The sequence below is a fragment of the Caloenas nicobarica genome, chromosome 15 (assembly GCF_036013445.1).
Source record: "Caloenas nicobarica isolate bCalNic1 chromosome 15, bCalNic1.hap1, whole genome shotgun sequence".
In the NCBI taxonomy this organism is placed as follows: Eukaryota; Metazoa; Chordata; class Aves; order Columbiformes; family Columbidae; genus Caloenas; species Caloenas nicobarica.
The window spans coordinates 16,040,492-16,067,843 of NC_088259.1; the positions used below are offsets into that span (position 1 = coordinate 16,040,492).

Genomic DNA, 27,352 nt, shown 5'->3' on the forward strand with positions numbered 1-27,352 from the left:
TGTTGAAATTGTATGGGCATGTTCACCTGTGTTCAATAGGGGAAAAAAAAGAAATCTCAATGGTGAGTCCAATCCAGTTGACCAGAATAAATTTTTTTTTGGTTAATGCAAGTCTGGATTCACAGGCTTAGTAGTGAGACTCAGACAGGTCTGCGCACCAGCAGCCCTTCTGTCCTGGTGGCATTTAACACATGGAGCGTGATGCGGGCACAGTCTTGGCAGTGGCAGGAAGGAGGTTGGATCCCGTGGGGCTGAAGACTGGATTTAGTTCCGCTCTTATATGCTCTGCCTGATTACTTGCTCCTCTGAACATAAACCAAGAAGTGTCTTCCTTACACACCCAACAGAGAAATGCAGCAGGGTGAGGGAAACGGTAGAAATTTCAAGTATTCCATCCCTCCATGGGTTTGGTGCTGATGACAAAACAGTATCTCAGTGGGACTCCACGTTCAGTGCTGGCCGAGGCACCACTGAACGTGTGCGGGTGCAAAGCTGCTGGTGTGGGAGGCTCAATCTAGGAAACGTGAGCTCTGGTGAATTATAAACCCCTTCAAGCTCAGGCTGGGCACATGTGTTTTGGGGCTGAGCACTGAAGTCCTGCAATGGTGCTTGGGGAAGCTAAAGGAGAGTTGTGTGTGTGCTGACATTGGCCTTGGCAATGATGGCATTGTAGTGTCATGCATTTAGTGCCAATATTGTAATTAGTCATAACCAAAGGCCGGTGTGTTCGGCAATGTAGAAATGGAATTGGACATGGACAACATGGAATGGAATGGACAACAAAGATGATCAGAAAAGCGGGGCTGCTTCCATTTTTGTTTAATAGAATTTTTCAGCCTTGAAAAGATGTTGATGGATAACACTGTACAGGCTTATAGACATTTGCTGTGGGGAATGTGGAAAGGAAATGATTTGCCACTGTTTCTCTCAGTACAGGCACAGATAGCGCCCCCCCAGTCAAAGTACTTTTTTCCATGATTTAAAGTTAAATAATTAAAGTTCTCCACACTTCTGACCTATGCAGAGATCTTCTCTCAATGATTTCAGGAAGTGACTAGACTAACTAAGGAAAAGCACGTGACAATTAAAGGCAATAGTCTGCTTGCAAAGTCTGGCGCATGACAGATGTAAGCTATGGATTGCCTCAAATTTGAGCGTGTGTCTGGGGAAAGCCTACTATATTTGACTGATTTCCTATGCTTTTCCCCTGAATATCCCCTACTGGCTTCTGTCAATGTCAAGACGCTGAGAGAGATGGATTCATAGATCTCTCCCAGCATGATGTTTTGTTTGCTGTACAAATGTGGAACAAGATGATGGATCATGCCCAAAGAGCTTACAACCAAGAGGTAATAGATGCTTGAGAGCTGACTTCAGTTTTTCTTTCACCCTTTGCTTTGCTCTCTCATTTTCTTGCAGTAACAGGAAATGTGTGCTTGTTTGGAGGGCAGCTGAATAGCTGCATTTTGCTAGAGGGTTTTAGTAGTTGGTAAAGAGGCAAAACAGATTTAGCTTGTTATTCCCAACCCTTTCCTCCAAAGTGTCACTTTGTATTACTGCATTGCTATATTAAAAGCTAAAAATGAAAAATCTGAGGAATGAGTCCCTGTGACTCTTCTTAAAGAAACGTCATGGATGGGAGTAATTTGCTTCCATCAGTAAACATAGCAGGCTTCAGCTAACAGGCTCTTACTGTCAGAAACCTGATTTATTTTTTTGCATAGTGAGACAATGCAGATGGTTGTTAATGTGACTCCATGGAACTGGCCTGTTTGATGAACCCCAGCTGGGTGACACTGGTTAATTTAGCCAATTAACCTGTATTAGACGAGCGCACAGAGCATTTCCTCTGTGCTGAGGAGGACAGCGGTGCACTGCACTGCAGGATGCTGCTGAGAATTGTCCCCGTGCAACACGAGAAGCTGGAGAGAACTGGAGCTCTGCTCTTCAATTTCTGCTAGAGACCAGAACTGAATTTCCCTGTAGTTGATTAGTCCTCATTATTGTTTGGATCTTTTCAGAATTCTATATTGTACAGCTAAGTGCAGCTGACTTTATCGGCTGCTGTTATCAGCTGCTGTTCGGTCATTATATTCCTCTCTATGGAACTAGATTTGTTATAAACAATTCACTTTTTTTGAAAATGCCAGCATTTAAGTGGAAAAACAAACTTTATTTTGGTGCTACAAGGCATATCAGTAGGGAACAAAAGTAACATACAGAAAAAAACAAACTTCTTTTGTTTAACTTTAAGTATGTTTTCCCTCTCCTGGTCAGCTGAGTTGTGTTTTGGGACAAAGTTTGTCTAAGTTTCCTCAGACTGCCTTGCAAAGGAGTTAAGAAATTAATGGCTGTGATGCAGCAGGTAATTGGGAAGTCTTTAGAGCAGGACTTGTCAGACTCGGGTAGACTGTAGCCAGTGTCCCCTGGGGCTACAACTGGACTCATCCATGACTGTATGAACCGCATAACTTGTCATATACCACTGAACAAGCTTCCTCCACCAGCCAAAGGCATTGTTTATTAATATTTGAAGGATAATGAAAATTCAAATTAATCTTCAAAGGATAATGAAGCTTTTTTTTTATCGGCTTTTGCAGGTGATGTGTGCTCTGCAGCAGGGAAATTGATGGCAGTTTTCCTTTATTACATGTATAATGTGCTGTGTTTCCTCCCTGCCCGGTGTGGTGTGTGTCGGTGGCTGTCAGCAAGCAGCCCGTTCTGCCCTTGCCAGCGCACGGTCTGTGGGAGGACGGGGAGCGCTTCAGATGTGGGGGCTGTTGGATTCTCCTTCCAAGGACTGTGGCACAGGTCTCTGTCTCAAGGGTGCTGAGAATTCTGTGTAAAATAGGCAACCTTTTCACCTACCTCTTTCTCTGCTGGTGCAATCACTGATACTGGGCAGAGAGGCACTCTCTTTCCTTTTATTCCCTGTGTTGTTTATTAAACATCGCAGTTCAAATCCTGGCAGCTGGTCATGCTGCTAAATGTCCCTGTCCTTTATGGACCTACTGACACTTGGGCCTTTGTGTCTTCTGCTACAGCCCCTTTGACACGGAGAACCTGTTTCTGTCACCTGGAAGCACTGCCAAGTTTTCGGTGGGTAGCAGGAAGAGCTCGTTGTACAACTGGACCCCCCCAAACACTCCCAGCTTCAGAGAGAAATACTACCTGGTGAGTACGCCAAGGAAAGCAGAACACAAAGGATGGACCTAGGACTCAATTTTTGGATTAGAGTAGACTATTGAAGAACATACTTAGAAATGTGAAAGTGTAGCACTCCAAGGCCATTGCGGTTTATTTTGAGGCTTTGTTATTTTTTTTTCTTCTAACCCCTATTCTTTTGAGTTGCATTTCAGATTTTGTACAAGGAAAAAAAAGCGAAATATTCTTGGCAGGCAGAATGGTAGAGGTGTGAGCATCTGCTGTGACAGTCTGCAGTGGGAACCAAACTAGAAACCGATCTGTGTCAGTAGCCATGGAGCAGGATGGTGCCGTAGAGGTGCCCTGTGAAACAAGCCTTCCTCCTCCTCACCCCACCTTCTGCCAAGGGGAGCCCGGGGAAAAGAAAACCCAGTCCTTTTTCTCATTCGTTCAAGAGGGTTTTGTTTTAATGGTTGTTCTATGTGATCCTGTGAATTCTGCCATACGTATCAAATACTGGTAACATCATATGTATGTTTCCTAACATCAAGTCTAAATCAGCTTTGGCATTGCCTAACCAAGGCAGCAGAATATGCAGTCTTCTTCAGAAAGGTTTATTATTTGTACAGGGTATGTTGGACTCTTAAAAATGAACGTTTCCTCCAACCACTATGTCCACACGCTGTCCTGAGCTGATGTGACCTGACAGCTGCTTGGCAAGGTTCTTCTTCCGGAAACAATGTTTTTAGCTGTCTTGGTAACATTCATCTGAAAGATGTGAAGCACAGTCGCTACGGCTCTGCTTAGTTCATCCAGTAGGCTCTTAGTACTTTGTTTTGATAGTTTCTTCTGTCCAGTCCGTGCTGGCCGGCTCCTTTGTGCACAGGAGCCCTGTGGTTTTGATCAGTTTGTGTGTGCGTGTGTTTCCAAGAGCAGGAAACCCCAGTTCTCTATCTTAAATGGTGTCTCGTGCTTTTCAGTTATGTGTTCACTTATGAATCTGTTTGCTGCAGTCTGTTTTGCAGCAAAGGCAGAACCAAGGGGATGTAAGTGATGAAGCTCAGCCTCCCAGCATATTGAGCTACTTGGCTGCCTGTGATTTTGATGTGCACGGGAGGAACAAAACTCACAATCCTGCAGAGACAAGTGAGGCAGACTCGTTCAGCAGTGAGGATCAGAAAGGGACAGAATCCAGAAATACAACTCCAGCTCTGGACCACAGGACGTTGCCGTCAGTAATTATTAAAGAATCTAGTGCTGAAGAGCAACAGCATCCTCTTCCAAATCACGCAACTCTAGATATCCTGAAGAAGACTCCATGTGTGGATGGATTTCCAAATCACCCATCTAGTTTTCTGAATCGTCGCAAAGGTAGCAGAGATTCCTTCAACCAGACCAGAAATCGCTGTCTGACAGAGCAAGACATTAGTCAGAAAAGCTCAAATGCTACAAATAGCCTAAAACTAGATGGATATACAAAGTCAATTGATAAGACTCTTCTTGAAGTGTTAAATTTGCTGAAATTACATGATGTGGGGCAAGCCCAGCTGGAGAAATTGGAATACCAGGTTTCATCCCTGAGGGATAAATTAAAGGTACGGTAGTGTTTTACTCTTGGTAGATGGTGTAGCTGTAGCTTCCACTGTGACTTCTAAAACTGTAGAAGTTCCATGACCCTGTGGTGGTTTTGACTTAATGACGCATCAATGGCATGTTCCCACAAAGTCAGCTTGGCCACCAGAGGTCAGGCAGTGCTCAGGAAAAGCTGCTTTGAGAGCCAGCTCCACAGGAGCACTGTGTTGCACAGCACCTTCAAATGCTGTGTGCACATCCATCATCTGGAAAAAGAAATTAAGAAACTGCATGCGGCCAAAGCGGAAACTAGTCTGGGCGAAACAGAACTTGAACTGTATGTCAGAGCCTCGGCACTTTGGTTTGCTTCTAATTTCTTTTGGTGTTTTTCAGACTTAGTATAACTTGAGATGACTGTATCAGTTCATCAAACCAAATTTTTCTCCAGGATCACCCAGCTTTTGCAGGTGGTTCACTCTGTCTGACAAGTCATATCATGCTGAAACATTTCTTTAGAGGGGAAGGTCCTGGAGAAGAGCTTTCTGCATGCAGTGGGTTAGATTGCAAATTCGGTAGCATTGTAGTACAGTGTGCAGGCTTGGGAGAATAAGATACTGTAAGACTTCATCTGAGGTCTGGAATAATAAACGATGTTAACAAAACTGCACTGACTTCCTGTTCTAGTGCAATGACTTTAAAAATAGAAACTAAGAAAACTAAACCAAGTGCTCTCAAAGCAGCCTTTCCAAGGGGGAGAAGGTTAGTGGCCCCGTGAAATCCAGTATTGATATCAAAGTTCTTGGATGCTACACTGGAATGCAACAGAGCCCTAAGATTGCTACTTCTAGATCTGAAAGGGGGAATAAGTGACAATTGCACTGAGGGTGGAAGATGCAGAGAAAATCAGCTCTTGTACCCAATTTAACGGGCATGGGAACCCAAAGCAGAATACAGACAGACAGAAGCACTGAAGCATAGTTCGAGTTCAGTTAGCAATCTTATTTTGGGATCAGAGTGCAGTTCCTAGGGCTGACTTTCCTGATGTGTTAAGAATGAAATCAGAAAAGCAAACTGATTTGTTATTAGGAACGATTTGAAAAACAGCAAAGAACTTTGTGCAAGATGACTTGGTAACTATAAATAACAATCTTTTAACTTTCATTTGTTCAACAGCTAAAGACACTTCATCACAAACATTCATCTATGGAAAGTTTGATGGTGGAGACAGTACTGGAAAGTTTTGACTTTTTAAATGCCGACTGTAGTGCTGATGAGCTTTCGTTATTTGGAAGCATAAGAACAGCCAGTATTGGGTATGTATCTGCAGGAAAGGGGTAATGAGAGCTGATCCCAGCAACACTTATTGATACACAATACTCAGCAAAGTAATGATTGTGCAGAGCTGCTGTTTGTATAAACATGCAGCACAGAAACCTTTTTTTTAATACTCTGAGATTCATAACTCAGAATACCTACCAGATTGCAATAGCAGGAAAGTTAATCTGAATTTACGGAAAACATTGCAGAGCGATACCTGCAGGGTATAGGGGAAGACCTAACGCATGGGACTGCGGGGAAACAGGCTTATCGGCGCGATGCTGAGCAGCCCTGCACTGGTGAGGGAGAGAGCTGCTAGTGACTTACAGAGCTCTTCTGTCTGTTCTTGCTTTCCTGGGAGACTTACTACACTCGCAGTATCATTGAGCTGGGAGAACACCAAGGGATTTGTCTGTTTTACGTGCTGCTTTTGCAGTTGACACACTGCAAATGATCCAGCAACTCAGTTCACGTTATCTGAAGTGTGTTGATTTTTCTAAGTATTGATCCTCCAAAATGGGATTTTGTGGGATCACCTGATCTGCTATTGCTCTTCTGGAATGAGTTGTAGAAATAAAGTCCTTCTGTTTTTAAGAAGTGTTTAAAATGTGATTAAAAAATGATGTTATCTGTTAAATGCTACCTGGTTTGTACTTTTGCAACTTGCTTGAAGGCTGCTGCTGAGACTGGACATCTTCATATGACCTCAGCAGCAAATGAATGTTTTAACTTCTTTTTCCCTCATCTCAACAGCACATACAATGACAGCACGCTTCAGTCCCCGAGCTGTGACACAGGAACAGAAACAAGGGATGTAACTACTGGTGATGACAACTTAGACGCTCTCTTGATAACTCATCTGAAGCTGTGCAAAGGTCTTTTGCAGGTAAAGAGTAGCCTGTGGGTTTCCAGGGTACTGGTTGTAATTGTTGATTCTGGTTACAGACAGAAGTGAATATGTAGCCGGTTCTTTTATAGACCAGAAAGACTCAGAATAGAAATTGAGTCCCAAAAATGCCGTGTGTACATGTGTATGCACAGGACATGTCATACAAAATGTTGCTGCTGGTTTTTTTCAGCCTCTGGGCTTTGCTGAAGCTCTAAATAACACCTTTGTGCCCAAAGCAAGCTGCTAATGCAGTAGGATAGATTTGGGTTGAATTATGCATCAATAACAGGTGATCAATTTTTTTAATTAATGAGAAACTGCTACTACTGGTAGCATGTAGGGCAATAAAAAACTCTTATCTCCCCTTGAGACCTCAGTCCTCAATTTAGGTTGTAGTACTCAAGCACATTGTTGTCCTCAAAAGTATTGCCTGGGATGAGGGTGTGCAGCAGGGGACCGTGTAACCATTAGCGTTGATCTGCTGCACAGTTCTCAATGGATGGGAACAGAGAAGAATGTCAAATGCTGGACAGCCTGTTCCAGCATAATATGATTTACTCATCCTATTCTGCTGAGCAGCTTTGCTCTCAGAAGTGACCTGTCCACGCTGTGATGGGCAAAGAGGCCTTTTGAGTGCAGCTGGTGTTTTCTCACAGACTTTTAGAAGTTCAAGTCTAAGAAACAAATACTCGTTCATCTTGAGCTTGGTACTGCCTTTGTTTCAGCCGCTAAGATAAGCATGTTGCATTTCAGAAACTGAGGTCACCCAATGTAGCCCAGGTGGTCCAGGAGAGCATTTTGGAAGAAGTATCAGAGCAGACGCGAGTCCTGGGGGATGTCTTGGATATGTCTGTTGAAGAAAGTGAGTAACTGCATTATTCTAATGCACGGCAGAGACATGAGATGTACAGGTAACACTGAGCTTCTCCAGACACATCAGGGTTTCATTCTGAATTCCTTACAAACATTCACATAATTAAAACAGTTCTTATATCTACATTCTTAGAAAAAACAGGGCTCATAGTTCTTTTGGGGTTTTTTTCCTGCAAGGAAGGAAAAGATTTGAAGAAGTTCAGCTCAAAGGAATAGGAGCTGAACTGGCGTGTCTTAAAAACAGCGATGATATAGATGATGGAGTTTGCAGTCAAAGAACAACAGAATAGCCTTAATAAAATCCTCTTTTGTATCTATGCTTTTACTTTAGTAAGCAAGCAGCCCAACTTGTGTACATGTTTGCAAGCAAAGTTTGGTGTGCAGTTTTTCCCATGGCAGGTCTTCCTCCACTAAATCCTTCTGTTGACTGTTGGGTGTGACAAAGTGATAAAGGCACAATGGGAGATTTTGAAGGATTTTGTTCTCATCTTGGTAAATATAGTGGCAGGCATGCAGATTTTAGGTGGAAGCATTTGCTGACAGATTTTATCCTGAAGGATGTGAGAATAAGCTGTTCCCTGGAGCAAAGGGCCTTTGGCACGACGGGGTGAGGAATGTGTAGGAGTCTTAAATGCAGGACATGAGTTCAACACCTCTGTACGTAAGGGTGTGAAATTATACAGTTTAAATGACAGTGAGAAATCACAGGGTATTGCTTCAAGTGCTCTTCTGAAGTGTTTGATGGAAGAAAGCCTGCGAGGTTCAGAGTTCTCCACTTGGGAAGGTGCATCAGACAGGGTCGCTAGAATGCTGGAAATGGCCCATCTCTTGCTTTAGAAGTGGAAACAGTTAAACTCACAGGAAGTTCTTCTGAAACTTGACTCAGATGCTGGGATAAAATGAATAATGAAAGGCAGAAGAGTTGCTAGGCGTCTCATTCGGGTCTCACAATGACAGTCTAGTCGCTCAGCCCAAGTTTGGTGAAATCAATGCTTGCAGATGTTAAAATACTGGCAGCAAATCTCCAGCTATGAACAAAGCCATCAACGTTAACGCAAATACGAGTTATGCTGACACGTCTCTAGATATGCCATCTGGTGCCTAATTCTCATGTAAAATCCCAAATCTGCTAGGGCTCACTAACTTTTTGAAATGTGGCTTTTTTTTTCAGTTATTCAGAAGGCTAAAAAGAAGAAGCACTATCTGAAAATCTGGAGCGATCTCGCAGAGCCGGGCAGCATCTTGCTCACTTCAGCAGAAAGATTCCGTCATGCACTGAAATACACATTGACGCTTAAAGTGAAGGAAAAATACCCCCGTCAGTTAGAAGCAGGTACTGGTCTGTTCCTCGAACACAAGGCCCATCTGGCTTCGTTTTCTCGCATGGCTAAAAATTGTCTTTGTGCATTTAAAAAAATAAAATTTGTGTTTTCTTTTTTAAAAAACAGCTTCCATCTAACCAACCTCTCATTTTCTCCTTTCTTCTTTTCTGTGTTACTTCCAGTATTGCAGAGATTGCTGGAGCAGATTGTTACCTGTGACGGGTTGCTCTCCTCTCCGTACGTCCAAACAGAATCGGTTACTTTATTCCAATTTTATAGCTACCTGGAGAAACACCACATCACCAGCCTGGAGAAACACTTGGGCAAACTTGCTAAAGAAGGTAATGGCTGCGCTTGGCTCCTTCGCTTGGCCCCAGAGCCCAGCGCTGGCTGTTGCTTGCCAGGTTACTGCTCAAGATGTACTTTGAGAGCAGAAAACAGCCCAACCATCGCACCGACAATTTATTTCCATTTTAATTCCCCTTATGATGATGCAATTTAAATTATAACAGGAAAAACGTGCTTGACACCCATATCTAACTGGGTAGAAACAAAGCAGAGGTATGAAGGATGGTGTATCTGAAGTGCCCTAAAAAGTGAGTTCTGTGATATTCTGAAGTTAAAGCAGAAACAAAGCCGACAGACGGAGTAAATGTCTGTAGCTTTGTGTGACTGTTGCAGCTGTGATCAGAGATGACAGCAATAAAATTTCAGAGGTTACTAACATGCATTTTCTAGCATGAGGTAGCCAGTGTCTTGCTGAAGCCTCATCCAACATGTGAAAGTACTTTAAAACTTAGTCTGTATCAGAAAAGAATGATTTAAAAAATACTCCTGCTATCGGCTGCATCTTTAGTCTTATTTTGTTGTAGAGAGCTCGTCTGCTGGGGGACTAAGAACTTGTGCATTGCGAGTCCGTGAGAAGGACCTGGAATATTCTTTGAATTGAAACTGTCAATCCAGTGCCTGATTTCTTATTTTTAAAAAGGAGTGTTTTCTCTCTGACCAATACAGCTAGATCTTTCAGAGACGTTTGAAAGTGGTTTGCTTGATTGTGTTTTCCTTATTTTAAGAAGGTGCAGGCGTTCTTTTGCACTGTATGTTGTATTTGGTGCACCTGGGTCCTACAAGGATCAGGCTCCGCTGCATCCTGTGAACTGATGTTGTGAAACAATCGTCTCTGCTCCGTTCGTCTTGGCACAGGAGGAAACGAAACAATGAGGGGGAAGAAGACAGGATGGTCAAAGGGGCACTTGTCCAGATTTGCTTCCTGCTGTGCTTGGCTACTTATTAACCTTGTGAATAACTACATGTGGCTAAAGGAGACTGAATTAGAGAGGAGATAGTCTTCTCTTGATAATGTCTTCATTTGTCAGTTGGTGAAGTTGAGTCCTTTCACTTGCAGTGATGCTAATTGAGGAGCTACAATGCCCTGGACGGCTGAAGACTCTTAAAAAATTGAAAGGAAAGCGACTGAACAAACTCCAGCCCCTGCCACAGACTTTACGGCTTCTGGGGATTTTACAGCTCGACGACAACCACCGTGTCAGCAAAGCGGCCACGTCCGTCCTGGCCCGCGCAGCGGCCAACAGGAACTTCAGGGAAAAGGTAACGCCTGCAGTTCTTACCAGCTTGTCTAAATAGACACTGAAATACGTGGAACTTGTTTAGTCCTGGGGTAGCACTTTCGTGCTCTCTGCGCTTCGCAAACTAGAACTAAACTGCATCAGTGCTCAAGTGATTTGTCTGGATCCTCTGTTCCACTGAAGATACGTAAGATGGTGTTAATGTCAGCCCGAGTGCTTGATTATGCTTAAGTTCATAAAGCCTTTCTTTTTTTCTTTTTTCCTTCAGGCTCTCTTTTTTTACACTGATGTTTTAGCTGACTGTGATGCAAGATTTCAGCAAGCTGCATGTTTGGCCCTTAAAAATCTCAGAGTAAGTATTTACAGCTCTACTTTTACTGTGCATGTCTGGCCAAAATTGCTAGATGCAAAACTGTATCTAGCTTTTCTTTTTCCCCCAAGCTGTTAGGGTTACTTTTTTAGCTTCCTTCTATTTGGAATTAATGAATTCTTTGGCTGCCAAAGTTCCAAACTATGAACGTAATTATTCAAAAGGCAGCAGGCAGAGGGAGCTGCAGGCATCTTGGAGTGTCTCAATTTGATCTGGCAGGCACAGTAAAACAGCAGAAGGGATGTTTTCTAACTTCTACAATATTGTCAGTGGTGAAGGACGACACTGAGTGGGGGACTTCCAACATGTAGAAAGATGGGCAAGTCAGCTATATATAGAGTCAGCCTTAACTGTAAAAATTTAAACTTAAATCAGTTCATCTTCTTTTTAACAATAGCTCATTATATTCAGAAAATGAAAGTAATATTTGCATTGCTATTCTAAAAAACTGTCAGGACAGATTTAAAGCTTTCCAACAGCCACAAGTCTATAGTACATTAGTTTGCACACAAAGGATTATTATGAGCACAGTTTCTACAAACAGGCAGTCACAAGATAGACCCAACAAATCAGAGTCTTATTCTCAAAGTCATATTTGCAAAGCAAAATGTTGCCCTTGTACAACCTGCACCGACTCTTTTCAGTGAAGGCTCTGATTGCTTTACGCTAATTGAACAGTACTGCAGCAGCAAACTGCACCCTAGAACCTTTACACTTTTTCACACCCCAAAACAGGAGAGAAAGCAGCGGAGGTGAGATCATGCTTAGAACAAATAATTGCAAGCTGAGATGTTGGGGGAGCAGAGAGAGGCCACAGCAGAATTCAGATGCAAAAAGAGATGGGAGGTCATGTGTGTGTTTACCTTGTGAAACATGTTCATCAAAACACTTGCTGAAAAGCTGCTGTTGCAAATTTTCCTTTTTTCAACCAGGGTGTGGAGAGTATCGAGCAGGTTGCCCACCTGTGCCAGTCTGAAGTGGAGGAAGTCAGGAATGCGGCCAGGGAGACAACGCTGTCCTTTGGTGAGTCTGTCACACAACTTTATAGAGTATTAAAAAAAATAATGTGAAATAGCGCAGAATTGGAAGTTGAGCCTGAACACCTCTAGGACAATGGAAATGTTTCATGAACAGCTGCTTCACACTGTTAAGAGAAACTTCATACCATATGCAATAACTGAAGGCTCCTGTTACAGTTTGTAGAACCAGACCAAGGACATTACCATAGGATAAAGCACTTTAAGAACCACTAAACTTTAAAGACTTTAAAAACTTTAAAACCACTAAACTTTTAAACTTTAAGAACCACCTTAAAGGTGGACTGATATCTGACCAGAAGGGAAGAGCTTAGGATTTGGTCAAGAGGAAGAGAGGTTTTCCTTTGTTAACCGCTCTTGCATATTGCACTGAGAAGAGCATCAAAGTTGGAAAAAGAGCAGCCTAGAAGAAAAGTGCTGGTATGGAGATAATATAGATGCATGAATCTCTGATCCACGTAGCTAGGTGCATCTTCATGTGATGTGCTACTGAAGGGTTCAAGCACAACCAGAAGTTCATTTGAAATCTTGGCAGTCAGAAGTGCGGAGCATTGGTAGGCTGGAAGGAAGAACCGTCAAGAACCAATTTTTGCTATTTTGGGATATTTTCTCCTTCAGTAGCTTAAAAAAGTACATTGTAGAACTGGATGGTTCTACGGATGAGTAGATGGTGGCAGATGAGTACTGAAAGTGCTGACTGTGCTGCTGGAGTGCTTCCTAATAGTACTGCTGGCATCAGCAATTTTCTTCTGGATTTTGTAAGAAGGACGCTTGAACCTGACAGATCTCAACAAAAGCCTCTTCTATCTCTGAGATCAGCTGAGCTGATTTGGAGATCTTTTATATATCAGAACAATAACAGATCCTTCAGGTCTGGTAATCTTTTCTAGCTACCTACAAACTGAGTAGGTGCTTCTAACTTTGATATTCCTATTCTTCAAATGGTTCCACTGAATACTGGAGGGTTAAAGTGTACAAACAGAATGGTTTTATACAGGTTTGTTACCTGTCACTTCACCTGACCTCAGGAGGTCTGCAGTGGCATGAGCTGCTGACGAAATGTCAGGGTTCCCAGTTTGTTACTGTCCACTGTTTGTACTTCTCCTGAGGGCGCAGGAGAACTGTCTGCGCTGCGCCCCCGAAATGCGTCCTGTCCATCTAAGTCACGTTTAGTTCTGGAGATCTCCAGACTTGCTTCACAGATTCACGTGTACAACAAAACATGTTTTCCAACTGTGATGCACCAAATCATTGCTCATGTGGAAATGCTGACAGACGGTCTGATCTCTCATGGTGGCTTCTAGTGGGTTTTGGAGCCCTATTCCCTCAGAGATGTGTTTATTACTAGTGAAAGTTCTTGTCAGTTCTGAACAAGGTCACAACAGAATATTTCTAAAGTATCACTTTTCTCAGGGTGTTTCTGACTTCTTTTGCTCGACACGGGATATATTTTCTCTTTCTCCACAGGTGAAAAGGGACGGCAAGCCTTTGAGAAAATGGACAGGATTTGCTGTGAATTAAGAGAAACTGTTCAGCAAGAGGCTGAAATTGAAATCACAGTATTTTAGTAGTGGAATATGAGGAGCTGAATTGTATTTTCCTCACAGCCCCATAAGGGTACCTGAGGATTTGGGTTTGTTTATCAGTGTCTGGTTTACTTGTGCCCTGTGACAGACCCGCTGCACCCCACAGGGTACAAGGTGTTTTCTAGAGGGGCAGTTTGGAGTCTACATGAAGTAGACTGGAATATATTTTCTCACTGTCCCTCAGCACACAATGGAATATCATTGCTGGACAAATGAAAACTAGAATCTCTCATGAGAGAGTATAGAACCAGGTTGGCACTTGAGTTCAAATCCCCATCTCACTGGAATTACCTGCCTCTGCTCAAACTGTAAGTCAACCATGATCTGTTTTCCCATGAACTATTTTATTAATTTGGCATTTCCGAAAGAGGAGAGAAGTGAGCGCTCTCCCACTCTTCCGTCTGGAAACCAGATCATTTACATCAACTGCCACATGCATTAGAAAAATCTAGCAGCATTGCTCGGTGGCGTCTTTTCCTTGTACAGTTTAGTCACAGAAGGGAAAGCTTGTTACTTCAAAAGCCAGTTTCTTCATAACCACACCTGAGGGCAGGTTCAAGCAAGGCCGACAGGGACACGCACCGAGTGTCTGTCCTCAGCTTCCAGCAGGATGTGATGTGTTGTATTTGCCGTGCACAGGGCTGACTGCCGTGTGCACAGCTCTGTGTAAGTTGTTTTGTTTGTTCTTTTTAAAATTTATCCATTTAGTCATAGATCAAGACTTCTCATAATCATACACTGTCAGGCTCCTTACTCAATATTTTAACTTAGTGGAGCATAGCCATACAGAGAAGCCTGGCTTCAGGTAAAATACTTGAAAGGGTTTGGCTTGTGTGTGTATATATATATTTTTTTATATATATTACTTTTCTATTCAGTATTTATTTGTTGGATTTCATACTGTTTTCTAAAATTCTAATAAAACATTAGAGACAAGTTCCTGCAAGTGCTTCCTACTGCTGTACTTGTAGCACAGGGGACGGGTACAAGGCACTAAACCCTCAAAGGGAATTGCAATGCTTGACACACACCCCAGCTTGACGTGCAGTGTGTCCTGCACCAGTTCTCTGTCTGTCTGTGAAAAGTTCAGGCTTGTACGTTGAACCAGCCTGAGCTCCTGTTCTGGTGTTCAGTTTGGAAATGTGCGATTTGCTTATACAGTTCAAGCTGTTACTGTGATGAGCTCAGACTGGCAGGACCATGGTGTTCAGGTCATGCTATTCTATAGCAAAGTAGAGCTTAACAGGCTGCTTACCTGTGCTGTAATGCTGCTTTTAATTTACAGTTTAAAAGCAGGGAAAAGAAGTTCTACTTTGGGAAGTTCTCTCCTTCCCCTTCCCTAGAGGGGGGAAGGGACACAGTGGGTGAGGGGTGGGTGTTACACACCCACAGCGCCTGAAAAGCCAGCACAGCTCTTCTAGTGCCACCTCATCACACCACTGCAAACTCCCTCTTCAAGCACCTCTCCTCTGGCTGGAGCTTCCCTTAAAAATGTCAACAAAAAGGTAAATACTTTAAGCCAAACAACAGGGCAGTTTACCAGCTGCAGCTGCTGTAACACAAAGAGGTACAGTATGGAGTTCCCAGCAATGCAGCTGTGGGTTAAGGTGCAACTGAAACTCTTGGGGATAAAAAAACAACCAACCAAACCAACTCCCCCCAACCCAATACAAAAACCAGCCACACCAAACCACCACCAGATCTGCAAGTGATTCCAGACCAGAGCCAGGGGCTCTACCTCTGAGAAGACAGGAAACAATGAGACTCTCAGGTATGTTCTTTAAAAAAAGAATTTTATTGTTACAACTAAAATGAGAACTGAAAAGTTGTATGGGAAATTGAAAAACTGTACAATTTTACTATAACCTGTGAGGTTTTTGCAGTGGCTTACACAAAAGACAAGATACCTGAAAATGTATTATACCAAAACATTTAGCTTTTTTGTTTTTTAATTTTTTAAAAAAAGTTTATTCTATGGCAATCTGTAAAAAAGAAAGACCTGATGAGTAAATATTTGCTTAAGGCATATAGCAGAGCAGCTCACTAACTTTCTAACAAGTTTAACATGGATATTTGTCCATTTTTCCAAGAATAGGTTAACCAATACACCCACTTTGAAATGCTACTGTATATACACACCCAAACTACTACATACATATACAGGACATCAGAACAAAAATGTTTACAGTTCAGTATTAAAAGCCATATCCACACCTCCCGGGCTCCTGGGCTATTCCTGGCTGTGCCAGGACAACGTACGGTCGGGATTTGAACAGACAAAAGAAACAGCAAAGCACCGCGGCAGAAAGGTGGATGGTCAAACCTTTCTCAGCTGCAGAAAGTTGCTCTTGTTAGAATAAGTGAGTTATTCTGGATTCAAAGGAAGGATGCTTTCTCTTCCTGTCAAGCCTAAAATTTAAAATATTCCCTCTTGGGAACAGTACATTACAGAGTGAGTTTGTTTGTTTCTAAATGGGGCAGCACGTTGAGCCCGTCCTTGTGCAGCCCCAGCTGTGGCCTGAGCTCCTGCTCCCTCCTCCAGCGGCCCCGGGAGCCCGGAGCCAGAGCCAGCCCTGAGCCAGAGCCACTGGGAGCCCAGAGCCAGCGCCAGCCCTGAGCCAGAGCCACCAGGAGCCTGGAGCCACCGGGAGCCCGGAGCCAGCGCCAGCCCTGAGCCACCGGGAGCCCGGAGCCAGTGCCAGCCCTGAGCCACCAGGAGCCCGGAGCCACCGGGAGCCCGGAGCCAGCGCCAGCCCTGAGCCACCGGGAGCCCGGAGCCAGTGCCAGCCCTGAGCCACCAGGAGCCCGGAGCCACCGGGAGCCCGGAGCCAGCGCCAGCCCAGAGCCACCAGGAGCCCGGAGCCAGCGCCTCAGGGGAGCAGCGGGAGGTGTGGACAGGGCTCACACACCCTCTGGAATGTCTGTACTATACTTACTCAGCAGAAATGACCCATGCGCAACACCCGGGTTACACTGAGGACGCAGGAATTGAAGTCATGCCGGGTATCAGGTGAGTATATGTTTTCTGATAAACACCAAATCAGTCCGTCCCTTGGAACCACAGCCACTTAATGATCAGGTCATGCAAATATAATTTGGGCACATCAGTTAAGCAGAAATATAGGTTCTTTCACCTTTCAAGCACATGGTATTTAACCAGGACACTAGGAGACTTCACATGCATTTAATACAAATGGGGTACGAATGTTGCCTTAGAACAATATGCTACCAGATGATGGAGAGAACAGTGGGGACAAAGCAATCACATACTGTATCTTAAATACACAGAGGAGCCATTATATATTACCATTTTTCATGTTTCCAATAATATAACTAAATATTGACTGATTACAACATTCCTCCTTTCAAGTACTGGTCCGACCAACAGTCTCACAGGTAAAGTATTGATTCCCAGTACTACCTGAGGATTTATTATTGTACTTTTGAAAAGCCCTTGATGCAAGCTTAGCAAAACACAAAACAGAAATAACTCCCACCTCCCTCGCCCCAGTTCACCAAGTTATTCACTGCAGGAAGAGCCACACCTACAGATGGCTCTGCAAAAATAAATATGGAGTGGAGAGAGACGTACATAAGACACTCCACAGTGATGTCTGCACTGAGAATGGTGGCTAAGCGCTATAGATCTAAAAGCCTTTAAAAATAAAAAGAACTGACTAGTAACACTGTTGCAAACCAGCTGTCATGGTTTAGTTTCAATCACTACAACTTAAGTAGTGAGTTTACTCCCATCCGCTGCCCCATGACACCAGCAAAGAAATCTTTGCTATTATTGTTTAAACTATTAATAATTTGGTACTAACAAGCGGAATGGCATTGCCTGTTCAGCACAACGCCCACTTCCAGTCACAGTTCTACCAATGCACCCAAATCCGTATTTACAAGCACTTTACATGATCCACGTCCCGGCCCCGCGGAACAGGCCGGGGAGGGGGCGAGGCCGGGGGCGGCACAGGACAGACCTGGGGGCGGCACAGGACAGACCCCCCCGGCCGGCACAGGACAGACCCCCTGGCCAGCACAGGACAGACCCCCCGGCCGGCATAGGACAGACCCTCCGGCCGGCACAGGACAGACCCCCCGGCCGGCACAGGACAGACCCCCCCGGCCGGCACAGCCCCTGACTCCCCTGCCCACCCTTGCCGAAAAGCGCATCTTCAAGCCAAACTAAAGCCAGTATTTTAAAATCTTTGCTTTAAGAAAAAGCAGAACACACAAACGCTTGTATCATAAGCCAACTGATCGGTTCACAGACCAATGCGTCTTCTGTTGAACTTTCTGTGTCTCAAGGAAGCTGCTGCAGCAGTAACTGCTCTGGATACCAAACGCGTTGTGCCGGCTGCCCGCGGCGCCTCCGAGCGCGGTCCCTCCCCAAAGCACGCGGTTCTCATGGAGCTCACGTAGAGTGAAACTGCGTTTTACATTCCAAATGATGAGGTTTAAGAACTGGTCCTTCTGAACGCCAACTGCACAGCTGCAAAATGCTGGTGGACAGGTTCTGGTTGAATTTCTTTTTCCTGTTTCTCTCTCTCCCCTCAACCTCTCCTAACCCAGAATATAAAAGTAAAAACAGCTTTACAAAGGATGGTGCAATGTAAATAGGCATATGTGCAAGTAGAGTGCAACAAAAGTCAATGAGGAGATACACTTATTTTAAAAAAAAAAAAAAAAAGGAAATAAAAAAGAGCTTGACATGTTGGGATACCCTGAGCAAATGCAGAAGCCTGTTTCTATAAACACAAGTAAAACAATAAGCTCTTTAAGAACAGTTATGCCAAGATTAAATATATCAATACCACAGGCACTGCCCACAACTCAGTCTTTAATGATGAAGCAAGTTAAAAAAAACCAAAACAAAATAAAAAACCAACCACAACCCCCCTCCCCACCACGCCTTCCCCTTCCAAAAAGTTTACATTCTTCAGGTATGTGGGTTTCTTTCTATTCTTTTGGGGGAACTCATCAATATAAGTGATGTATTTGGTTACAACACTTGGAGAGTACAAGCAAGTTTCACTTGTGCCTAGTTTTTCTGAAACACAAACGAAAAAGAACTGGCTTTTTAAAAAAGGCTAAAAACAACAATGTGTTGTAATTCTATTATTTAGTTTAAAAAAAGAAAAAAAAAAGGAAAACAGACTATTTGGCATTTTCTCTGCTTACTCCTGAATATTTTAAGGCCCTGAGATTAGAATATTATGTTCTTGGGACCACAGGGCTGGATAAAACCCTAGTGCATCAATTCTCTTTAAGCCCTAACCAAAGTTCCGGCCTTTCCCCCTCAGATCTACCTCCACCGAGACCAGGCTCACGTGCCTCGATCAGCTTGCTGGCAGAGAAGCTTATTACAAACCCATCAAATCGTTGGTGTTTTCTGCAGGGTCGGTCTCGCTGGCGCGTCCGTCAGTGAAAACACACCCTGTAACAGAGATAAGCTCCTGCCGTGAGGAACGTGAACATGCATATATTCACTAGAAATGGCTTCCAAGTCGTCACCATGTTCTCATCATCCTCTTCCAAGTTTTCCGACTTCATCGACTCGTCTTTGTGGGGTGACAGACGCAGATTTTCACCAACAGTTCTCCTCCGAATTTCAGTGTCTTGACTAGTGCTAAGGACAGAGAAACAAACGCTCAGCCCCGGCGGCGTCCACGGCCACGCGGCCTCACCCGCTCACAGCACCCACAGGGCTGGAAATCTCCTTACCAGGAGCTGCAGCGGATGATGAGCCCCAGCCTATCATTAATTATTACTGTTCTGGCTATTAAATTACAGGTTTAGAACAGTGCTTGTCATCAAAAGCTGTGCTTGGGAGGATTTTGAACCCTTTAAAGAATAAGCTGACTTGGTGTTCAACACCACCTATGTCAGTTGCTTATCACGAACCTGCTGCCCGCACCGAGACGGGCAGGGAACGGCACAAATCAGGTCAGGAGAACACTCTAAAAATCAAGCGCTCGCACAAGAAGTCAGAAAATGACAGAGCTGAGGTTGCTGGTGCGGCCAGAACTTAACAAGAGTGGCTAAACGCACTGCGAGAGCTCTCTGTGGTGGGACTGAAGATCTCCTCCCCTGCAGCACTCTGTTACCGTGGGTTTGCATGTAGACACTGGGCCTCCATCCCGCTGGCAGTGCGGGGACACCCAAAGAGGCTTCGTAACCGAGCAGGAGCTTTTGTATCTACTGCACCAGTTCTTCGGCTGAATTCTGGAAGCCAAGCCCCACCGCGCTGTGGGAAGCAGCAGCGGGGGAACCGCAGCGAGCGGCTCTGCCGGGGGTCCCTACACATCTGCTGATGGATTGAGTACAGAGCTCAGGATCTTCCACCCCAGACACCACAGCACCTGGGCAGGAAAATAACCGTGCTTAAGACTTTCCGCTTTCTAGACTCACTGTCCCAGGCATGAGGACAAGAGCAATGAGCACAAAGGAGCTGATCCGGCGGCAGCTGTACCGGTACGGAGTGAGGGAGCTCAGCACCCAAATCCTGCCCTTTGCTACTCGGCCTGAATCATGGCCTGAGGAAGGATTTCACTTTAGCGAGGTAAAGGGAGATGTCTGGTCCAAGCAAGGCTCTACAATCAATGAAGATGGGCAGTTCCAGAGGATGACTCCACTCCAACCTCAGACAAGGGACTATAACAAATTAAATTAATCTGAGTCTCTGAAGTCTTTACAGCTGGACATTTCTTGTGTTCATCTGCACTAAACTGTGTAAAGGATTTCCAGGAAATCACTTATTCACTGAGAAATTCAGATTTATACAGCTAATGAGAAGACACAAGACACCGGCTTCAATCCATACTCTCCATTAGGGATGGAAAGCATTGACTGGCATCTCATAAGCCAGGGAAACGTTCTGGTAACAGAACTGTATTGTCACCAAAGGAAGACAGAGAGAGGTGCTACTGCTGCAACGTTTCTTTCTCTTGTAGCTAAGGCTCCATTATTTCCTTTCTAAAATTTTAGTAAAGATGTTTGGAATTTGAATACTTAACTTCCAGAATCTCCCCTAATTAAGAAAAATCCTGATAAAAACATTGTTTCACTTTGAGCAGAGAGTCCTCTCCATTTTATCTCCTTGCCCCCAGCAGAATTTGGAGGGAGACAACAGGTTCAGCTCATGGTCTCAGCCCCTCCGCTGTGTGAAACCAGAAGTTTATTTTGCAGAAAGACTACTGGAAACACAGCCCGCTGATCTCCGGCTCCCACAGTCACACACTCCCCCACGGCTTCGGATAAATAAAATACACCTGGCTGCCAGTCGCATCTGTTGAAAAGGCTCCAATTCTGTGGGCAATACTAAAGTTCAGTATTATATTCCAGTTTTCCTATGGGAGGCTGAGAATGTCTTGTTAGGTGATCATCTAGTGGGGGAACGTTAAACCTTCCCTTGGTTATCTCTGGTGGGTGTAGGGGGTTTTAAATTCCTTTGGTTGTTCTGAATAAAACCAGTCAACGCGCAGGATTTCAAGCAGTCCCGCTCCCTCCCATAAAGCAGGAGTGACACCTAGCGGTGCCGCGGGCAGGATCCGCAATTCCCGCTGTGCTGCCGCTCACGTACGGAGCATTTCTGCACATCTGTTAGTCCTCACAGCTCAGGTTCAAATGACAGGTAGAAAAGTTCTCTGTTCATGAGCCCCCTCTACACTGTTTATCAAAAGTAGCTTTGCTTGCAATTAATTTCACATTTCTAAGTGCGGCTAAAGCCGGTTGGCCTGGTTTTCAGTTAGGTGACGAACAACATCCCAACCTTCCAACCCAAACTAGTCCGACCCTACAAGCAGTGAGAGAGCTCCTCCGCAACTTGACATACACTGCATGTAAATCCAGGCTGCACCACCTCACTGTGCTCCCACGTTTACTACGGCAGGATCCCGTAGGAGGCCCTGGCTTACGTGTGAACTTAAAAGAACACGAGCATAAGGCCTCTACTGAAAACATTCAGTAACTCGATCAAGGTCTGTTCAGGCCCTTCTGGATGAAATGCCATTTATGAGCAAATGTCTTACAACCTCTCAACACCATGAGCCAACTGGAGAGTGACAAGAGGGAAACGAAATGAATTACCTGTCTGTGATGAGCGGTACAGACGAATGAGCTCTGCCATCTGGAACCGCCTCTTCCACAGCGCTGACCGAACATCTAATCTCCTCCTCTGCTCCCTGATGTTTGGGGAAGAATTCCGTGTGCTCGTGCATCTTGCCGTTGTGCATTTCTGAGGTTCGCTTTGGTGGCCTGGGAGGTGGTGGCGTGTGGTCAGGTGGTGGGGCCAGGTCTTCGTTGGAGAGCTCTTTCCACTGTTCCTTCAGGGAAGGAAAAGACCTGTTAAGCTTTCCTCTATTTTTAATATAGTTAACTTATTTTTTCTATGTTAACTTTTAACCTTAACACGGCAGGGTCTTTATATTCTATCTTCATTTATTCTTAGAGTGGCTGTTCATTTGCATTGAAAAAAAAGGGAAAACAAGAGATACGAGAACTCCAAACCTAACCTACACATAGGACGCAGAAGACAGAGATAAGTGCAAGAAATTTTAATCTAATTCTGGAAAATTTAAATAGTACAAAACAGAATCTGTGTTGCTGGAGTTCTGCTTACCATAAAACAAACTTTTAAGAGTTAGTCATAATACTTACATTTCTGGCATATTAGTAAATTTTTGTTCTCAAAAATGAAAGGCAAAGTCGATGCAGCCAGTGTACACCCCAATTACAGTGTTGAAAAGCACACAAGGCCCTGTTATATCATAGGTACTTTTTTGAAATTTAAGCAATATAATTTGAAGTTTCTTTCTATTCTATTCATCCCACACATCTGCTCCAGGTAGAGCAGAGCGGCAGCTCACTGCATCAGGCTGCGCGGTCACTAGGACTCACTTGCACTGAAGCATCTCCCATAATGAATTTTGCTCCTTCAATAACAGCCAAGTAGGAGAAACGGAGCTGATCTGCAGTTTGTATGAGTCCCATTCTGTACTTTCTCATCTCCAGGAGAACCTGTTTAACGTCCACAGAAGAAGGATCTTTCCGTTTGTCCATCTGAAAATAAGAAATTGAAACATGCTTTATGTTCTGATGAGACTCACTACAATGACTCATTTTGTAGTAGGGCCTTCAGACTACCCTCCATATTACAGAATTAATATACTAATAAAAAATTGGTATCAGCTATTCATTGGGTCTCTAAAAAGACAGAGAGAGGAAAACACACTGGGCCTTCAAATTATTTTATGTTTTCCCCTTTTTTGTCTTCTTGTTCTGAAAATATAATTAGGGGGGAAAAAAAAAGAACACTTCAACCCAGGCCTGACTTCTGTGTATTAGTTGTTCACATAGAGACAGAGTAAAACCAAGAGAACTCCAATTTTATCTCAGAGGCAGGACAATTTCCCCGCCTATTGGCAAGGTTGACTCCGTAGGATCTATTTTGCGTTGTTTCAGGCTAGTTCACACTATTACTTATGACGGGAAAGCTGATCTTTGCAATTCACTCGATAAACTAGGGACTTTCTTCTCCAGACTCAAAAAGGCCAGTTCAGAATGAGATCTGCCTTGGAATACACTCCCAAACCAGAGTGCGAGTCAGATAACGGGAAAACAGCAAGGAACGACACAGAACATCCCACAGTTCTTTGACATCCTACAACAAAGTGTTCCTCAAAATAACTCTTCAGAAATAGCATATCATCCCGCGTAAGTAGCTCTCACCAGCAGAAGACACGTATCGACCAAACAGAAGGTGCCCGACCTCCCGATGCCCGCGCTGCAGTGCACCACGACGGGGCCGTGCTCGGGGCTCAGCGAGCCCGACTCGCGCACTTTGAAGAGGAAATTGAGGAACGAAGCGGGTGACTCTGGGACACCGAAGTCAGGCCACGTGGTATAATGAAAGTGCAGAATCTCTCTAGTTTCCTGTGTCTGTAAAAAAGTATTTAGGAGTCTTTTAGCTAGGATAGACGAGTCAAAGTATTTGAGGCACAGTTGCCTATAACAATGCTCTAATCAGCAAATACAATTCCTCATTCCTTTTCCCAGCAAACAGTCACTTATGTACTTAAGACACACGGCTTTAGACACTGGACATTTTTATCTTTAGGTCAATTTCAAATTTGTATATTTGGAAAAATTTTAGCTACTTTCTTTGAAAATAACTCTGACTTACACAGAACGGAGGCAAGTGCCTCCTCAGCTTTGTATGCTACTCAGACTGCACTGCTTCACTACAGCTTTACAACAGCTGGAAAATTCAACTGACAAACGAGACTGAAGAATTTGACTGGTACTAGTTTCAGTACTTACTGTAAGGTTTTCCAATTCTAGCTGTCGTACTGTGTAATATGATTTTATATCTTCAGATATCAATGTTAGTTTCAAGTTTGTATCTTCAAAAAACATTTCTTTCTCCTCCTTCCGTGGCCAGTACTGTGCACACTTCACCTAAAAACAAAAAGGAGACATTTATATGTCATTTATGTTTGTGCAAAAGGTAAGGGATAAACATCCTTAAACACGACACTTTCTTATGAGACAATTTCTTCATCTGCTTTTATTATAAGGAGGACCGATTCTAGTGTGAAGAATATCTGCCTTCCTTTATGTTGCAGAAACACATCTTCAGTGACCCTTCTGTATGAGCCAAATTATTTTGACCCTGACAGAACTTGTGAAAATACCAAGGACTGAGGAGAGCTCTGTTTGGGTGGAGCTCTCTTTCTTCTACATGTAGCCAAAATCACCAACACCACTATTTACTTCAGCTTGTGCCAGACCAATAATAACAAATGAACAAAAAAAATCTAATAACTTTCTAACTACAAAAGCTCTCAAAACACTCTGCCCAAATCTGAATTTTAGTCAATTCTGCATTTTATTTATATGATCCTGATGTCAAATATTTAAATTTCAAAAGAAGAGATAGATGTTAACAAGAGCAGATATTTCTCAGATAAAATTACTGAGATGGTCATAATCTTTTCACCTCCTCCCTGTTCTTTGGGTTGTTTTTTTGTTGTTTTAAATTACTGTATTTTATTTTAAAGGAAAACCATAAACATGGAACAAACACATAGCTAGGCCCAAGTAAGTACTTACGGATCCCTTTTCCATCACTCTGTTCAACATGACAACTCCACGGCTTTTCTGTTCCCAAACCATCTCCCAAAAGTGACCACAGGTATTTGGCAAAGGTCCCTGCAGAGACAGAATCCCCAGAAATAAGCATTATTTTCTGTTAATGGCAGTGCAAAGTTCCTCAGCAAAAGTTACTGCACTAGGCAACAAATTTTAACCAGTAAAAAGCGACTTCTCATTTCAAACTAAAAACTGCAGTGATACAGCTTAAAGTTCCATTTTCCCACTATGAATTTACCCAGGACAGCACAGTTAATCTTCTGCCCCCACACGTAACAGGAAGAGAGAAGCATCTCATTTGTGAGAACTGGGAGCGAAAAATGCTGAGAGAATTTTCTTAGGAAAGGTACACATAGAATGGGGAAAAAAAACCCTCATTGACTAACCAAGAGCAGAATTAACATCTGTGCTGAACTACTCTGCAATACATCACTGTTATTCATAATACTTGAAAATTACCAGGCTGAATGGGTGAACATTGAAAGACCAAAACAATGCCAGACCAGTAACAAATTTCACAGTTTTCCAGAATCTTCATGGATCTGCCATGCGACTGAACAAAACGATAACTCCTTTTAAGGACTACTATCTACTCACAAAGTAGATTTCCTTATAACTTTTTATTTGTGCTATGCTCCTTTGTTATTTTCTACTCCAAAACCATTGCTCTGAATTTTGGACAACACAAACCAGCACCATTGTGTGTCTGATATTTGCTATGCATCACTTTGCTCAAACAAAACTGCTGCCAGGGCCCTCAGAAAGAACGACTGGATATTTAAATAAAGCCATTCAAATCAATTAAGTGCTGGATCAGAACAGATAACTAGTACCAGTTAGCTGCACACTTGACTATTCCACACATAGGTCTACCGGTTCAACCCTACAATCCACCTCCCCTGTCCTGAGTAAGTGGAATAAGAGCTGTGTGCACAGATTACTTTCGTATTGACCACTGTACTGTCCACTTCTTCCTTGGCAGATTTATCTTTATTCTCTAGAAACAGGAAGGAAGAGCTGCTGCTTAAAAATATGAATCCCAGTCTACCTAAAGTGTGGGAGGGAGGGATAAAAAAAGTCAAGACTAGAGACCAGAACGGTCTCCAGGGAACCCAACATTAGGGCAAACAAGACTTCTGGCACAGTTGCTAGCGCTCAGAATAAGACAACAGGGTATCCAGGTATTTTTAAATTTGTTATATAGGTAGGTGTGGAATTCACAGATTCAGTGAAAAAAAGCCACTTCCCCCCGCAGATTCCCTTCTCTATATTCACAGCTTTCCTCTCTCACACACAGGTAGAGGCAGCAGCATTGCCTAACTTAGACCTTTTGGAAGTTGTGTTATTAGGAACTACATTATTTGCAAATACTACAATGACACCCCTTCCAGAAAGACTTTTAACAAGAATTATGTGGTGGAGCATACTGCTTATTGGAAACAGAAGGTCGGGTGTTCTCAAGCCTTTGTGCTGCCTTTCCATCTAGGAAAAGCGTGACTCATTTCAACCACATCAAAATGTTGCTTGTCATAAGCCAACAAGCAGATTTCTAGAAGTATGTTATCTTCTAACCTAGATGGGTCGCAAGTCAGATACACAAAGTGGTCAAAACACTCTACAAAAAGTCAGCCAGTGCTGACAGAAAGTGTTAAGAAATATGTAGCGTTTCTAGAAAATTGTTCTATGTGTATGTTTATATATGCACAGAGAGATGTTTATATACACTTAACTAGCTTTGCAATCAAGAAAACAAATAAAATAAGGCTAAAGAAAACCCATGAAAAACAACTCCAATCACCATATGATTTTTATTATCCACTGCCAGCAATTACCTGGGTAAGGATGTAGCTCCTTTGGGCCTCTTCCATTTTTATCAAACTAGCATTGATATAGTCATTGTCACCTTGGTTTAGCTTAATTCGACTGTGATCAACTGCAGCATAATTAGAAAACACTGGTTAATGTATATGCAACACAGCACAATCCATGCACAACCTCATCAGATGTTAGGATCAAAAAAGCTGAGTCATCCTGAGAATGAAAAGAGCTTAATTGCAGATAGTGCAGACGAGTTTGCTGGTGCTTGTAACTCTGGAAATACCATACGGGTACTACAAGAACAGCACTACAGCAGGGCAGCGAACGTGTTGCACGCTGTTTCCCAAAATACATTGCAAGAATGGAAATATTTGCATCTGAAGTAACCAAACCAGGAATTTGCAAACCAGATCACGCTGACCTATTTGTAAAGTTACCGAGTTACTGCTTTTAAATAAATCTAATTACACAACTGCTTATCTTCTGCAGCTTAAACATTCAAACCCAGCTTGTTCAAGATTGTTAAAGGTTTGCCTAAACATATATTGGACACACCGCACAGAGACTTCTTATTCTTCTTCACAGGACAGAGACTTACTCTTCTTACAGACATTTAGCTACTGTTCCCAACCCAGCCACACCTTAAGGTACAGAAAGAATATCACAGTTCAAGTATTAGAGCAA

The 27,352-nt window shown here is 43.4% G+C and overlaps 2 protein-coding genes across 12 annotated transcripts in view; one reads left to right on the top strand and one right to left on the bottom strand.

Moving 5' to 3' along the window:
* RIPOR3 (RIPOR family member 3) overlaps positions 1 to 14,582 on the top strand; it is a 52,262-nt gene extending 37,680 nt beyond the window's left edge. For all 11 annotated transcript variants that reach the window (XM_065645907.1, XM_065645910.1, XM_065645908.1 and 8 more), the window contains 11 exons: positions 3,045 to 3,174; positions 4,158 to 4,739; positions 5,890 to 6,029; positions 6,787 to 6,919; positions 7,676 to 7,784; positions 8,967 to 9,128; positions 9,300 to 9,458; positions 10,523 to 10,725; positions 10,972 to 11,055; positions 12,006 to 12,096; positions 13,578 to 14,582. In XM_065645907.1, coding sequence (XP_065501979.1) covers positions 3,045 to 3,174; positions 4,158 to 4,739; positions 5,890 to 6,029; positions 6,787 to 6,919; positions 7,676 to 7,784; positions 8,967 to 9,128; positions 9,300 to 9,458; positions 10,523 to 10,725; positions 10,972 to 11,055; positions 12,006 to 12,096; positions 13,578 to 13,678 — 1,894 coding nt within the window. In that variant the 3' untranslated portion in view covers positions 13,679 to 14,582. The remainder of the gene's footprint in view (positions 1 to 3,044; positions 3,175 to 4,157; positions 4,740 to 5,889; positions 6,030 to 6,786; positions 6,920 to 7,675; positions 7,785 to 8,966; positions 9,129 to 9,299; positions 9,459 to 10,522; positions 10,726 to 10,971; positions 11,056 to 12,005; positions 12,097 to 13,577) is intronic.
* A 986-nt stretch (positions 14,583 to 15,568) lies between these two features.
* PTPN1 (protein tyrosine phosphatase non-receptor type 1) overlaps positions 15,569 to 27,352 on the bottom strand; it is a 38,819-nt gene continuing 27,035 nt past the window's right edge. The window contains exons 3-9 of the mRNA XM_065645882.1: positions 26,683 to 26,783; positions 24,812 to 24,910; positions 24,020 to 24,157; positions 23,429 to 23,638; positions 22,598 to 22,759; positions 21,788 to 22,023; positions 15,569 to 19,328 (exon numbers count right to left, since the gene is read on the bottom strand). Coding sequence (XP_065501954.1) covers positions 19,121 to 19,328; positions 21,788 to 22,023; positions 22,598 to 22,759; positions 23,429 to 23,638; positions 24,020 to 24,157; positions 24,812 to 24,910; positions 26,683 to 26,783 — 1,154 coding nt within the window. The 3' untranslated portion in view covers positions 15,569 to 19,120. The remainder of the gene's footprint in view (positions 19,329 to 21,787; positions 22,024 to 22,597; positions 22,760 to 23,428; positions 23,639 to 24,019; positions 24,158 to 24,811; positions 24,911 to 26,682; positions 26,784 to 27,352) is intronic.